The sequence below is a fragment of the Aythya fuligula genome, chromosome 6 (assembly GCF_009819795.1).
Source record: "Aythya fuligula isolate bAytFul2 chromosome 6, bAytFul2.pri, whole genome shotgun sequence".
In the NCBI taxonomy this organism is placed as follows: Eukaryota; Metazoa; Chordata; class Aves; order Anseriformes; family Anatidae; genus Aythya; species Aythya fuligula.
In genome coordinates this window covers 23,785,715-23,800,262 of record NC_045564.1, presented here as the reverse complement: position 1 = coordinate 23,800,262, position 14,548 = coordinate 23,785,715, and the positions used below count along the sequence as shown (strand labels likewise).

Sequence of the window (14,548 nt, the reverse complement as noted above, 5' to 3'; positions counted from 1 at the left end):
ATGCTGAAATGACTTTCCAGGCACTCTGGTTCTTCAAGTACATTGGCAAATAGGATGCAGTCCTGAGAACAGTAGTAATTTTATTGAAATTGTCAAGAGGTTGAAATTTGGACACAAACTCGTACATGCTTGCACTCATAAGCTTACCTGAGACCCTCATTTGGTAAACTACTTAAACAGATGCGATTATTATTCACTCATTTAAAGGTAGGCATGGTCTTAAGTGTTCATCGAAAGAAAATATAACAGGCTCTAGGATTTGAAGATCTCAGACTTCAGGAAGGACAGAGTAAAGAGAACTGGTGCAGAATTATGACAAGAAAAGCCTTAGATGAATCGTCAGATTTAAGGAAAGATCAGTCTGCTAAAGATTATAATGGAAACTTCATTAATCTGGATGTTTTTAAGAAAGGTCTACTGTATCCATTCCTAGTGTACAGTAGGGAGTGATCCTGTATCAATAGAGCAAGTGGCTACATGACCTCAGAGAGACATTCTGCCTTTAAGTTGTGTAGCCATAGTTCCTTGTAAGTCTGTTTTGAATTAGAGCAATAGAACACAAGTAAGAACATAGGTCTTGATTTGATTATGTGAAATTGAAACTGAATAAAATCACATTTTACATTAGATCATCATATACACTTAGCCTTTGCCCTTCAGGGAGGAGGAATTTTGACAAAGATGGATGCTTCTCTAAACCCCAGATTTATTTATCAAAGGAATCCTTCATCGTGGTCACTCATTTTACCTTTAGAATATCAAATTACTAAAGATATAATGCTCCAACAAAAGCCTCTCTGTGACATCATTTAACCTAAACAAAAAAAACAGAGCTACTTTTAACAAAGTGGCCTGAGCAAATATCTGTTAACAGTAACTGAACTTGGTAATAAAGGACAACAATAGATTATAAGGATTGAGAAGAAATGCAGAATCAGCTCCATAATCATTTTGTGAACGTGAATCATGTTGTAGTTTCTGTGAGGAGGAATGCTGCCTGCTCTCCTATATGCACTGAACAGAGGTACGTGGCTTCCAGAGGTCTGCTTGCAGCACTTCACCGTTTTTTGTCTCCTTCTCCTTCTTGAGTCAATGACTCAGAGGCTGACCCAGTTCTCACTGTAGTCAGTAGGATCCTTTTTGCTGTTTTCAGTGAGAGATGGATCAGGCTTTGACCTTTGTCTCAACATCCCATCTTCACTGCAGGAGTAGTAATACTGGAATTTCATCTTTAGTGTTGAGCAAGTTCCAGCTCACAGAGAAGGTATCACATCAGAGAAAATCTAATAATTTTGCTAAACTTCAGCTTGAAAGCATAAAATTGGATTCCCATCACTTGTCTTTAGTCAAGAAGATCAGGTCTAAGCTAGTCATTTAAGTTCTCTCTCTTGTCAGTATTTACTGGTGTCTGGAGGTGGCATCTTTTCTGCATTATTTATGTGGTAAAACCCGGGTGACACAACTCTGAAAGAATATGAGAAACCTTTGCCTGGAACTTCCTTCCACAGCACCAGAACTTGATCAATATGGCATAAGGCAGACCAGTGCTGCCTCATTCCCCTTCAGCGTATCTAAACATGTTCTTAGGAAGTGAGGTGTCTGAGGTATGTAGTCTGGGTTTAACACAACGATATATCTGATCACCTGCCCCATTCTCCTGCCTCATGCTTCTGATTCATGCAACGAAATGTCTTTCTCTGGCTGATCAGCATAGTTCACATCACTCTGGAGATCTTGGAGACCAGGATCTCCATCTTGGAGACAGGTACCATGAAAATTTCTCAGATATAATAAACAGCTGTAAAATATCATGAAAGGGGAGATTATTTGGAGGGGGGAACAAGACCAACTTTTAGCCATAAATTCATCCCTGGACAACTATTAGACAGCCGTTTTCAATGTAATCTGCATAGAAACATGCAGCAATAAACTAGTTATAAGTTTAATTGCTAGAACTGAAGGAAAATCTTTATGTGGAATCATTTTGTAAAAATACCCTTAGGTTAAAAGCAAAATGCTGCACTAATCTCATCTTTCAAATGTTTTCAAAATAATTTGTCTCTAAGTGACTAAACTGTTAGACTTTAGGTTGCAATAGATATCATAAACAAGAAAGGCAAAATATTTCTGTTCTCATACCTCTAACCTTTACTTTGGGACAATAATTAACTGATGCATTATTCAGGTATATATTTTTTTTCTTTTTTTTTCTTTGTTTTGTTGTTGTTGTTTGTTTGTTTTTAGAAAAAATATGCCAAAGTCTTTCAAAGCAGAATTGTTTTAGTAAGCATTGTAATGCAATTTTCTCTCTCCGTAGCAGGTGAGGCCGGCACTGGCTGCATGCAGCCAGTACTCTCCGATGTTGAGAATCAGTGCAACTCCTACTCTGGGTTAGATAGATTTGGAGAGAATGGTTGACAAAATACATCTATGATACAAGGATTATGGACACAGTAATGTTGGTTTCAACTTGAAGGAAATCTCATAGGCAGTTAGCTGAAGGAGCTGTGTTGGGATAGCACACTTCTGATGCTGCTACAGCTTCACACATGTTAACCTGGAGACATGGTGGAATCAGACGAGATCTGCTCAGAGACAGAAATTGATCGTGGCATTTTAGCATTTGTTGATATGAAGTAAAAAGGATAGAGTAGTAAGTATAATGGGGAAAATTCACATCAGCTTTTCTCATAAGCAGTCTTTTTTTTTAGCTTGCTACAGAATGTCAAACTCTTAAAAATTAAGAACCAAAATTATGAGAATCTTATTAGCAAATATTGCTATGTGATCAAACTGCAAGCACTTCTCATTCTGAATTGTGGTAGGGATTACTGTATGGGTTTTGCTAGTCTGTTTCTTTTCCTGTGTTTCTTTTTTTATTTGCAACAAACAGAAGACAGATGAAAAAATGAATTCCAAAATCATATACTCCAGCTGTTCTTATTCTGAAGCCTGAGGCATGCATTTACTTTTTTTGTGTAATTGCAGATTTCGCAAGATGAGTAGGTGATCATGGAAAGATTAGTAGAGAAAGATACTAAGAGATTTGAGATAGAAATAGGTTTTGCTCTTGAAATGTTTCAGAAGTATGTAATGCAAGTTAGTAGATCACTGAGACAGAAATTCAAGGATTCTGAGTTTTCTCAGGCGTTAAAGCAACTTTAGGAAAAAATACCATGCACCACTAAACTTTCAGAGAGCATATCATGTTACAGCTCCAAGATTTTTTTGTGTGTAATTGGTGCTATCGTTGTTTAACAGGAACTAGTTTCCACAAATCCCTATGTAGAAGAGAGATTCTGTGTAGGGTCTTGCCTTCCAGAGGGATTAGCCATTTTTGGCATCTTCTTCCTCAGGATGCCATAGAAAATATTCTGTGGGGCTGGCACTTGCAGAAAAGGGGATAACTATGAATATCCTTCTAGCAACATTTTTTTTTCTAGTGGTTGCATTAGATGATAATGTCTGCCAAGGTTTTGTACCTTGGTGCCATTGTGGAGATGTACCTAGATCTGGTGCTCTGGGTACATCCTTCCAGGTCTTGGGAGGGCTGGGAATCTGAAGCACTCTTGTGGCAGGGGGGACAAGAAGGTATTTGTAAAGGAAGACCTATTTATTATATGCTTTTCTTCATCATGAGACCTAATTCTCTCTTGGATTCCCCCTGTGTCCTGATCTAGTACTTGTTATGTCACACCAAAAAAGTACAAAGTGCTTTGAACAGATGAAAAAAGGACCTGTGCTCTGAAGAGCTTGCTATCAAGAGAGGGAGCTTGGGACAAAAATGTGAAAGTGCGAAGCAGGCAAGTAGTGGAGCATTATAGTACTAACCAGGTTGAAGCTCTCGGGTTGAACATAGCTTTAATACGGCACTTGTAGAGAGATAGATGTACATGAAAATATTTGATATATGTAACAACTCAATATGATTTATTTGCACTTGAAGCAAATGAGTAGAACAAACAAAAATAGCACAGGCTCTCACTAAAGAACTAACCTCTAGCTTATTTGGCATATGCTGTATTTGTATCTCATCTGACAGTAGATGACAATCCTTTCACAAATACATCAAGCTCTGGAGTTCAAGGCAAGTGCGGTTAACTCCCAGCTGTGGTTGCTTATCTGAAGTGTATCTAAACCTCTTGAATCTGCATCACTGAGCTGGAAATCTCTCAGCACCAACCCTTCCTTCTGGAATGGCAGGGATGAAGACATTAGTGTTTTTCCTATCATAAACTGCACCTGTTTTTAAAACCCAGATAATTAGCTGGGAGCTTCGTAGGAACAGATAAAAAGCAGGGGGACAAAGATTTCACCAAGCTCAAAATGTGCTGTGTTCAGACTTGTTGTCCACGCTAAGTGTTCACAGCTATAGCAGTCTTGGCCAAATTTAGGTATGAATACTTTGCAGATGCAAACTTTTGTCGTATGTTGACAGTGCCTGGCAGAGCCCTGGGCAAACACAATATACATCTCCATCTACACCCAGCCAGCTTCCTTGTAGAAAATTCCATTTGCCTTTGGAGAATGTTGTGTAATACAGAGGGATTACTGAAGGACCACTGCATCCTTTAGTGTCTGTACACAATGGCCAGAGCCTCTTTTGAGGACAATCTTCATTCTTTTTCTTCCTCAAAGCCTAGGGCTCTGCCTACACTCTTTTCACCATCCAGGATGTGCCATCCAGGCCACTTGTGTCTGATCATCACATCAGTGAACTCACCTCACTCCAACTCACATCTTGGGATCAGTAAACTCACGATGGTTTTCAGCTGAGATGGACGCAAGTGTGTAGGTGCTAGGATAAAAGTACGAAAGTTGTATTCATACTGTGTCTCAACAAGGTGTTTGTCTCTCAGAATTGTTCTATAAGCAGGGTGTGAATGTGTTTAAAAGAGTACTAAATATTACACAAAAGCAAGGGACAGTCTTCTCCCTAGGGAGTTGCACTGGTATTTGTGCTGTTGTAGTGGTAATATGTGAAAAAAGCCAAGAGTAAAATAGACTTTGAAAAACAGTGCTAGCTTTGGCACGTGCTCCAAATACTGTTGGAAGAGGATTATTTAGAAAGGATGCTGTTAAGTGAAACTGGACCCTAATACAGATCATATTAAATGGAAAATTTTTACAAATTCTCAGCTAAAGAGGTTTCCAAAAAATGGTTATTAAAACATAAAGTTTTGCCACTGTTAACAACCTAGCCATTACAGCAGTGACCTGAAAGTGAGGGAATAAAAATTTACTGTTGGTAACAAAACTGTCTAGAATGTGTTCTTCACAGTCCAAAAGGAGAAATGCAAATACCATGTATTTATAGTCAGCCCTCAGAAACTGGGAAAATGAACAGTGAATGAGCTGTTTTCTTTTTGCTTTTTATAACTGGAAATATTTTTCCCCATTAAACACTTGGAAGCCAGCGTTCCATCTTTGTGTTCAATATTTTCTTTAGTAACAGCTATTGATTGTAGCAAGGTATTATCCCAGTAAGAACAACAGGATTTGATTTATGGCTTATATGTTTGACAGTGTTCCTTTAATGCTCTGAAGTATGTGTGTCCACAGTTTTGAAATGTCTTTTAAGTATATGTTTCAAGTTAATGCATTTTTAAATTGAGGAGGATTCTCAGTAGGATTTTGAAAAGGAAAGTGCTACAATTCTTCTTCTATTGATGGGGAAGTTAAAATTCCCAGTGGGAGCAGTCGTAGGCCAAGGCTGAGCATTTCTGAAGATCCCACCCAGTACTGGAAACTCCCTACATCAAGCTGATATCTTTGTCTCTCTGTATTAAGTGTTTAACACCACAGAGCTATAGCCCTCAACTTGAGATAAGAAAGCTTTTCTGTGACAGCAAGGGCTGACTATCTTTAATTCCTGGCTATGGAGAAGATGTCTGCACTCCCATTACCTTTCTGCTGCTATTTATGGGAATCTCAGGTGTATTGGTTCGGTGGTGTTTTCTGCAAACATGAAAGAGGGAGAGAAAGGATGAGCGGGTACTCTGAACACTGAGTTAAGTTTGGTGGAGTAGGATTCACATCTTTTCCTTCAGCTTAACATGTCTTGGGTACTTCATGGAACTTCTGCATTCTTCAGTTCCCTCTGTGTGGTTGGGGTAAGGGGTCTCATATTGCAAAGGCCATGGCTATGGGGTAAATCAGGACAGTGAAGTGTTCCAGTCCTTTTGTAATGGAGGGCAGGTACATGGCTCGGGCAGTCTGGAAATTATACCCCTCCAAACCAATCTAAGCGTTGCATACTGGCAGCTGCCAGCTAATCAAGTGGACCTACTCTGCTTAGAAATACAGTGCAGAACAGCAGACAAGAGGGAAAAATATAGAAGGAACTTCAAAATACAGTCTTTCGATTTATCTCACAAAAGCCATTGAAAGGGAAATGTTTCCTGAGGCTGAGGCATCTCTGGCTGACTTGGTTCCATGCTGTAATGCGATAGCCATTGGGAGGCCTTTGCAGTGAGCTTGTAGCCCAGTGTCACATGAAGCACTATTGGCTTCTGAGGTGGTGAGACCCTTTGCTTCATTACATTATCTTTGAGAAATTCCAGGGGACTTGGAAATAAACAAGTGCACAGTCCTGTTGCTGTGCCTGGACTGGGGTGGGGTGGTGTGTTTCAAATAAGAAATTGTTTCATGCCTACTCAAGGCTTAGTCTGTGTGGCTTTATACATTCTCTTTCCACAGATGGCAGCACCCATAGGAATTATTACTATTGTTTAAAATACTAGTAATCACTTGCTTTCATGCCTTTGAAAGTATAAACAGCCTGTTTCAGGGGTATACTTGCCACAGTTGTATTACTCATACTCTGTTTCTTGCTTTGTTTGCTGGTAGAATACGTACACCAATGCAGACAAGCTTTTAGAGGCTGCAGAGCAGCTGGCTCAGACTGGGGAATGTGACCCTGAAGAGATCTATAAAGCAGCCCGGCATCTGGAAGTACGGATTCAGGACTTTGTCCGGAGGGTGGAACAGAGGAAACTTCTCTTGGACATGTCAGTCTCCTTCCATACCCACACCAAAGAGGTAAGATGTGCATGAGGGTTTTTTTCTGTGTACTGCACAGTACTGCAAGAGGCTGACTCTGGGTACAAACTGAAAACCCAGATAAAATTGAAAGGGCATCATCGTTGTGCCAGACTGAAATCTAGTGTGCTTGATACATAAGAATATCTGTTGTAAAGAGAAAACAAAATGTGAATGAAACACATGAGCAAAATAGCACAGTAAAATTAAGGAATTACATAACAAACAGATCAAATGGTGCTTAATTCACAACTAGAATTTATGTCGTAAAGCAAGAATTTTCTTGTAAGAACATCAGTTGATATTAACACACTAGATATAAACATGCTTGCAGGATGATACATATCATCAGAGGAATTCTATTTGAATGAAATGTTAATTAATGTAACCATTAAGTGTTACTGGAAATCTTACATTTTTTAATGAGGCAGACTTCACTTTTCAAAATTATGGGTAAAGAGCAAACAGCCACATACTGATACAGTGAATCAGTGAGGACCTGAATAAATGCAATTTAGCATAATTGAAAAATATCCAGAGATAAGGCTGTCTCGCCAGAGATACAGTGGACAGGCCATCAAATGGGAGGCCACTGGGGATGTAATTAAAGCATACTTCACATTTTTCTGCAGACCAAAGGCCATTCAGTGATGAGTGACTTTTAAAGATAGTCTTTCTGCTGAGAGAGATGGAATTAGTCAGAATGGTTGTTTTCATGGTCTGTAGCATCTGTTTGCAACAGCACACTTAATCGGAAAGATGTTGTTAGAAACTGAAGCTTTACCTTGTGTTTGTTGATTTACATGTTACAAACAAGTTGGATGTAGCAGGTCTTAATGTGCTGGGGAGCCTCCTTAAATAGAGGGTGTATGCACACATTCGTATATATGTGTGCGTGGAAGATAGTTGGAGATTCAGCATGTCTGTTATAGCTGTTGATACATGAGGGTTTTCCTTTTATGTCCTGCTTCAGAAATATATGAAGGAAAAAAAAAAAAAAAAAAAAAAAACTACGTACTTTAAGCTTGTGAATAGTACTATTGTTTCCAGTGTATCTCAAATGATTGCAGCTATTTTGGTTTGCCACAGGAGAAACTTAATTGGTTATTTCCTCACTCAAATTATTTCATAACAGTTTCTTACTGTGATTAACCTTGCCTCACCTGTGCAGGTGGTGACTAGTCATGCCAGGAAGCTATCAGTATAATGTTTTCTATCATCTAAATTTCTTCTGATGATTCCTGGTACTGAGTGGCCTAATTTGGGTTTGGGAACTAAAGCTTCCCTGTGTGAAGGTTTTGGGTTGCAGTGCAGAATGCTCACCTCTAACCTTCTTCAACAAGAAGGGAGCTAGCCAGCTGCACTCACCTGGTTTCAGTGAGCCATGTTTTGGGGGTATAAAAATGCAGATGTACTAAAACACCAATCTTTTTTGAAACTATTAAAAAGAGAATCTTTTTTTAAATAAAGAGAATCAGTGCTGTTTACTAGGTATTAAGAGTGAACCCTTAATCTCAGCCTTATTGTCATTTACCCTTGGAACAGATGGGTGCTGTGATACCCCATAAGTACTTGCAGTCAGTTTTAGGGAGATTCGGAGTGGACAGGCTCTTCTGGGTGCCTAAGCTCTCTCACTCCAGAGGGACAGATGAGGGAGCTGTGGCATAAAAGTGGAATACAGCAAAGTTAAGATGAATCCAGAGATCCATGTTAATCACGGTAAATGATAGCTATTAGATTGGATGGAAAGAGGTTGCAAAAGTTATTGCAGTCTCCTGCAGCACCTTCCCCCCAATATCTGGAGGATGCACAGTAGCTTTTTGCAAGAAAAGTTTTCACATCTTCACCCCTGTGTTATCTCCACTCCTGGGGAGGCTGAACATTCAGGTCATTCAGTAAATTCACTGAATTTATTTGTGTGTCACTACCTGCCTCCTTCAGTGATGCGTTTCTGCACGTATATTTTAAACTGACATGTTAACCAATGTATTTGTTGTTTTTCAACGTGAAAAACAGATAGTGGAATTTGTCAAAAATGAAGAAATACAAACATCCTTCCTTTTCCACCTTGCCTCTGATAATATTATGTCCTTTCTCTGTTTCATATCTGAGCTCAGCTGATTTCTCCCCAGACTCTGACCAGGAGATGCACCCAGCTGTGGTGAGAACAGGGTTGGGCTGGACCCAATGCAGGTTCTTGCTCTAGCCACTTGCCCAGGCCAGACATGCACCACCCATGCTAGTTTCCCAAAATTGCTTAAAAGTAAATCCACCGTATTAGCTGGCATTTCAGTCCAACAAAGATAACATTAGATTCCAATTTTAAAGGTAGGGTTTATCAAGCAAAATTCTGTTTGAGTCAATGGCAGTTTTAGCTGAGCTAAAGAAAGAGTGTGGAGTCAGATTTAAATTCTAGCAGATGGCAAGGCAAAAATCCTTTTGCTACAGCAGTGAAATACAGGGACATCTGAGATCCATTGCTGCTGTTTTACCAGGAGGCATTCCAGCTACAGTGCCAACACATGCCTCCGTGATTAACCCTGCTCTCCTACCTGCAGCGTTGTGCTTGGTACTTTGCTGTACTGTGCCCATTTAAACACTTCACCTGGGAGTGTCTTGGGGCAAGGAGAAAGCCGTTTGGCTGGCATGTTAGGGTGTTTAACACCTGGCATGTTTTGCATTATTCTAGAAGACGTTATTAATTACTTAATACTAACTGTCATTATTCATTTCAGCCTTTGTAATTCTTAAAGAAACCATTTCTTAAACTATTAACAAGTATTTCTCTTATGACCTTGGAAATGAATAAACAGTTGGCCTAGTGTTTTCTTGGCAATAATGCAGGAAACTATGGCCTAGATGTATTTTTCATCTAACTTTCCCAAATTCTCATTATTTCTTGATATATTAATCTACTGAGACAGAACTGTTGAAAGGGAGAGTTAAGTAGAAAGAATCAGTCTTACTGACATGTTTTTTATGGAAATATCCTAAATATCTTCCTGCAGCAAACACATTGCTTTTGACAATCTTCCTAGAGCAGATGAATTGCATTTCTGATGCAGTAATTCCCAGACGTGGCTGAGTGCATCGACAGTGAACTTCTCACTGCTTCACCTGTACTCTGCTCACCTCTTCGTCTCCATGTGTGACTACTAAGATTTCCAGCATCTGAGAAACTTTCAACAGCTCCCATTTTTAAAAAGCCATCTTGTCAAATAAATGTTTCTTTTAAAAATCTTCCTTGCTAGAATTTCTTCAGGACAATACATAGTACTGAATTAACTTTAAATCTAGATATCCCATGAGCAATGAAAGCTAGAAGCAATTTTTTCTTAATACCACAGCAGACTTGAATCACTGCTCACTTCATGTCAAATAATCATGATAGGATTCTTTATGATAAACATTGACCTATACAGTTGAGGGAATATGAAAGACTAACAATTAAACATAACAATAATTCAGATTTTTTTTAAGCAGTCTTACTGTATGAATACATGCAATAGGCTAAAATTATGACTTTCTGAAATGGTAGAAACATTTTAGAAGCACAAATTTAGAGCAGTCCCCTAAGTGACTGTTAGTATCATAACTCGTGAGTGAGGTAGTTGTCCTATTGCCTTTCCTATAAAAGAGATGTTGTGTCTCACTGTCCTACAGTATTCATGATGCTCTCAGTGTTTAATCAATATTTTTATACTCTTTTAGGCAAGGCATTCCTGATGGTGTGAGCAGAAACCTGTTACCTTGGGAATCAAATCCAATTATCTGTATGGCAGGATAAAGTTATAAATTATTGTCAGAGGGAGAAATGCTTCCAACAGACTTGTACCTGAATCATTTCTCTCAGGATTAAGTGTGATTGAATTCAGGATCTTATTTCAGATCTAAATCAATTAGTGGCAGAATTGCCAGATCTTGCAATTCTATCACAAATCTCATGATGGTTGATGTTCTTTTGTGAGCTCTCAGCTTCTAGGATCAAATAATAATACAAGATTCTTGGCTGCCATTTCATTTTGTTTAAATGAGAATAGTTTTTGAGCCTCTTGGAGAAGAGTTCGCAGATGTGATAAGATCTCACCCTGCGGACTGAAAAACCTCAGTGCAAATAATTATTTGTCTGAACCTTAACGTTTCAGTTTTATATTTATGGTTCTGAAGTGGACTTTATCATTCCAAGTATAAAAATGTAGACACAAAAGGGCACTATCAACATTTCTATATCGTTACTAACTTTTGAAATATTTTTGCATAAATAAATAATGACAATATGTTGTAGACGTCCTCACTTTCCCTACAGATTTTCTGTTTAGCACTCACAGTTTTGTTTTCTCTTGCTTAGGGAAGCAGGACGTAGTGCTACCAGCAATTTCTGATTCAGCTTCAGAGTCACAGGTTTAAACAACAGTATAGAAAGGCCCAGAAATTGCTTTTGTCAAGTAAGTGTTGAGGTTAGGCTACACTTACATGTGTGTGATACCTTCAAATAAAGTCTTGTCTCCATCTGCAGGATTTTAGAATTTGCGTGGGTGTTTAAGAGAAAGTATACCTGTATTCTGTATGTAGCTGTAGTAAAGGTTTGTTGCATTACTTGTGTTGGCTGATCATGAAGTCACTAACTTAAAATACAAGGAGGAACTTTGCATTTGGATCCATTTACAGCACATGGGTCTTAACCTGAACTCCAAAACAGTTCTGCAAATGCCTCATAGCTCTTCGGGATATGGAAAGCATGTCTTAGCACCTCTAAATTTCCCATTTTTCAGTGGATTTCAGGTTTCCACCTTTGTGTTGCCCCAAGCCCTGCAACAGAACAGTGAAAACCAGGAAAAGTAGGAGAGGCAGGTCCAGGCTTTGTTGGCTTTTAGTGGGTCAGAGCAGTACAAAGAGGCGCTCAGTGCTTGCAGTGCCATGAGGAGCCTGCCAGGCCTACCTGGCCCATAGAATGGATGATGAGCAAGCTCAGGAAGTATTTAATGTTGAAAAAAAAAAGAACTGCCAAACTCTTAGCAGGTTCTTACTGAACGTGTGCAAACTGGAATTTGACAGAGGTCTTCTGAGTGACCAAATTTGGGCAGATTTTCACAGGGATGACATAATATATGTTCTTTACATCAAGGGTATCCCTGCAAAATTTCAAACCCCTGCTTAAAAGCATGGAGTGTCTGGAGCATCTCATGCAAGCAGAAATAAGACTCCTTTTCTAAAACAGGCAGAATAACTCTTTTTACCCCTTCCTATCATTCAGGACCTTTTACCTCAAAATTCATCAAGTTCAGCCTTAGGCAGATACCTGGTATGGAAAGTTTTACTCGGAACAGCTTGTCTGATAAGGCCATGTGAAACTGAGAACAAAGTCCTAGACCATTAAGTGTCAGGCAGCTTCCTAGAAAGACTTACATTATTTGTGTTCAGCAGGTCACCTTGGTCACCCCACAGACATCAGTGGGGCTACTCAAGTGAGTAATGGAAGTGGGTTTACCCCGTCGTTTAGGAAGTGTTTTACTGCAGGCACTGCTAACTTAATTTTGCTTGATAACCAAGGGCTGTGAAATTAAATTCTCTCTGCTTCGATTGAGTATCATGATTAGGAAATTATTTTAATGTAGGTCACTAATTTTGACAGGGTTTGGATCTCATGTTGAGGAAGTTTCTGGGAAGCAGGGAGCAAAAAGCTCACTGGCTAAGGGTTGCTGCTATTGACTCTAGTCAGAAGAGTAGACAGAATGAATCAAAGTTAATCATGGAGCAAACATGGCAGTGGTTCAGGGATATATTGTATAATCCTATCATTTGTGGTAAATTGACCCAGGATTCACAGTTAACGTTACTGAACTTAATAATTGGTTGTTTTACTTTAACTGTTAATATTGACATTTCAGAGCAACCACCCATCAGATTATACAGATTTATGATGAAGGGGATAATCAGTTCAGCAATTCCACTTTCTGGCAACTTCTGGAAGCTCTGAAAAGGTCTCATTCTGGGGACATGGTTCCCACAAAAGCACTTCTTTCCTGAACTGCCATCCTGGTCAGTGCTTTTGTTGCTTTTCTCATATTATGGCCAGATCTAAAAACAGTGAAAGCACAAAACACTAAAATGACTCAAATTGGCTCCCTATGCCTAAAATGTGCTCTGACGGGGCATCTAATATGCCAACATTTTTCAGGGCGTGAATGAAGACCACGTGTCTGGTTGAAAAGATTAAAATTTTGTTCCTTTAATGGACTAATATTTCCAGCTGAGATTTCTAAAACAGCAAACAAAAGCGGACTGTGAAAATGCCTGCTCCTTCTCTCACTGCATGACTGTGAAACATCAAACTTTAAATTTATGCTTTTTACAAGTAAGAGCGTGGTTCTTGGGAGCTGAATCAGTGTAGTTTGATCAGAGGGAATACTGTAAACAGAGAACTTGCAAAATAAAGGGAGGGGAGGAAGCAAATGCTTTTACAAGAGATTAAGTAAATGCTGTTGTTTTTTTTAAACAAGTGCTAGGTTTTTTAACGGTTCTGATGTTCCAATCAGAGGTGGTTTAGCTGGCAGACAGCAGGAGATGTGGATGAAGGGAAAAGACAGCACTGCATGCATCAGTAACATATATGTATGTGTATGCTGCCCTTTGCCTGGAAGGCAGATGCCTTGAAGAAGACAGATGTGTTTCTTTACCTGCTAGCTTACCATTATGATTCTGGTAACTGGGGCTACAGAGAGAGCTCTGCTAGTAAAACAAGCATTACTTTTGTGTGAGCTATGTGAAAGTTGACTCTGAGTTACTAGTAATCAATTACCATGAAGCAAAAAAAAAATAGGAACAAAACCCTCTTCCATCTCCAGAGCACAGCCTGTGGCTTTGACCCAAAGGTAAGCATTCACCAGGCATTGCTTTTTTGGTGGTTTCTTTGCAGGTAGTTTAAATCTTTTCTGTAATGATAGCAAAGCTCTGAGACTGAGGGCTGAGGAATGAGGACAGCTGGGGTGGTGCAGTGTGCCCCACTTCCCTGTCGATTTGTTGTCAAGAAGCAAGATTTTTTTTCGTGAAGGATTAAGAAGCTGGGAGTGGAGAGAGCTGTGATATCCTGGTAGCACATCCAGATCTTGAGCAGAGGAGTTTGAAGCGTGGCCAGACCTCTAGTGAATAAAATTCTGCCATCTGTGATCTTCCTTAAAAAAAAATTAAAAAAAAAAAAAAAAAAAAGTTGTGAGACAGAATCAAGCTAATAAGAATTAACTGTCCAACCTTCAGCAGAGTTGAGGCAGATGCATGGAAGGTAAGTTCTTTCCATCTTTCTCTCCCATGTCCTTACCAAAGGATTCCTACAGACTTCAGTTCAATTTGTACATTGACAGCCACATTTTTCAGGCCAATTGTTGGTATTTTGACTGATTTCTTCCTATGAATCAAATATTACCAGCTTCAGAAAACCCTTGCATGTGTTTTGTGTGTTATGGAGATGGGACTTCAGCCTGTATGTCGTGCTCTCCAAGTAACAGCGGTT

General features: G+C 39.3%; 1 protein-coding gene across 9 annotated transcripts in view; it reads left to right on the top strand.

The window, feature by feature from the left end:
* The window catches only part of KALRN (kalirin RhoGEF kinase), a 497,167-nt gene that overhangs the window by 281,260 nt on the left and 201,359 nt on the right, over positions 1–14,548 (top strand). For all 9 annotated transcript variants that reach the window (XM_032189850.1, XM_032189851.1, XM_032189849.1 and 6 more), the window contains exon 11: positions 6,850–7,041. In XM_032189850.1, coding sequence (XP_032045741.1) covers positions 6,850–7,041 — 192 coding nt within the window. The remainder of the gene's footprint in view (positions 1–6,849; positions 7,042–14,548) is intronic.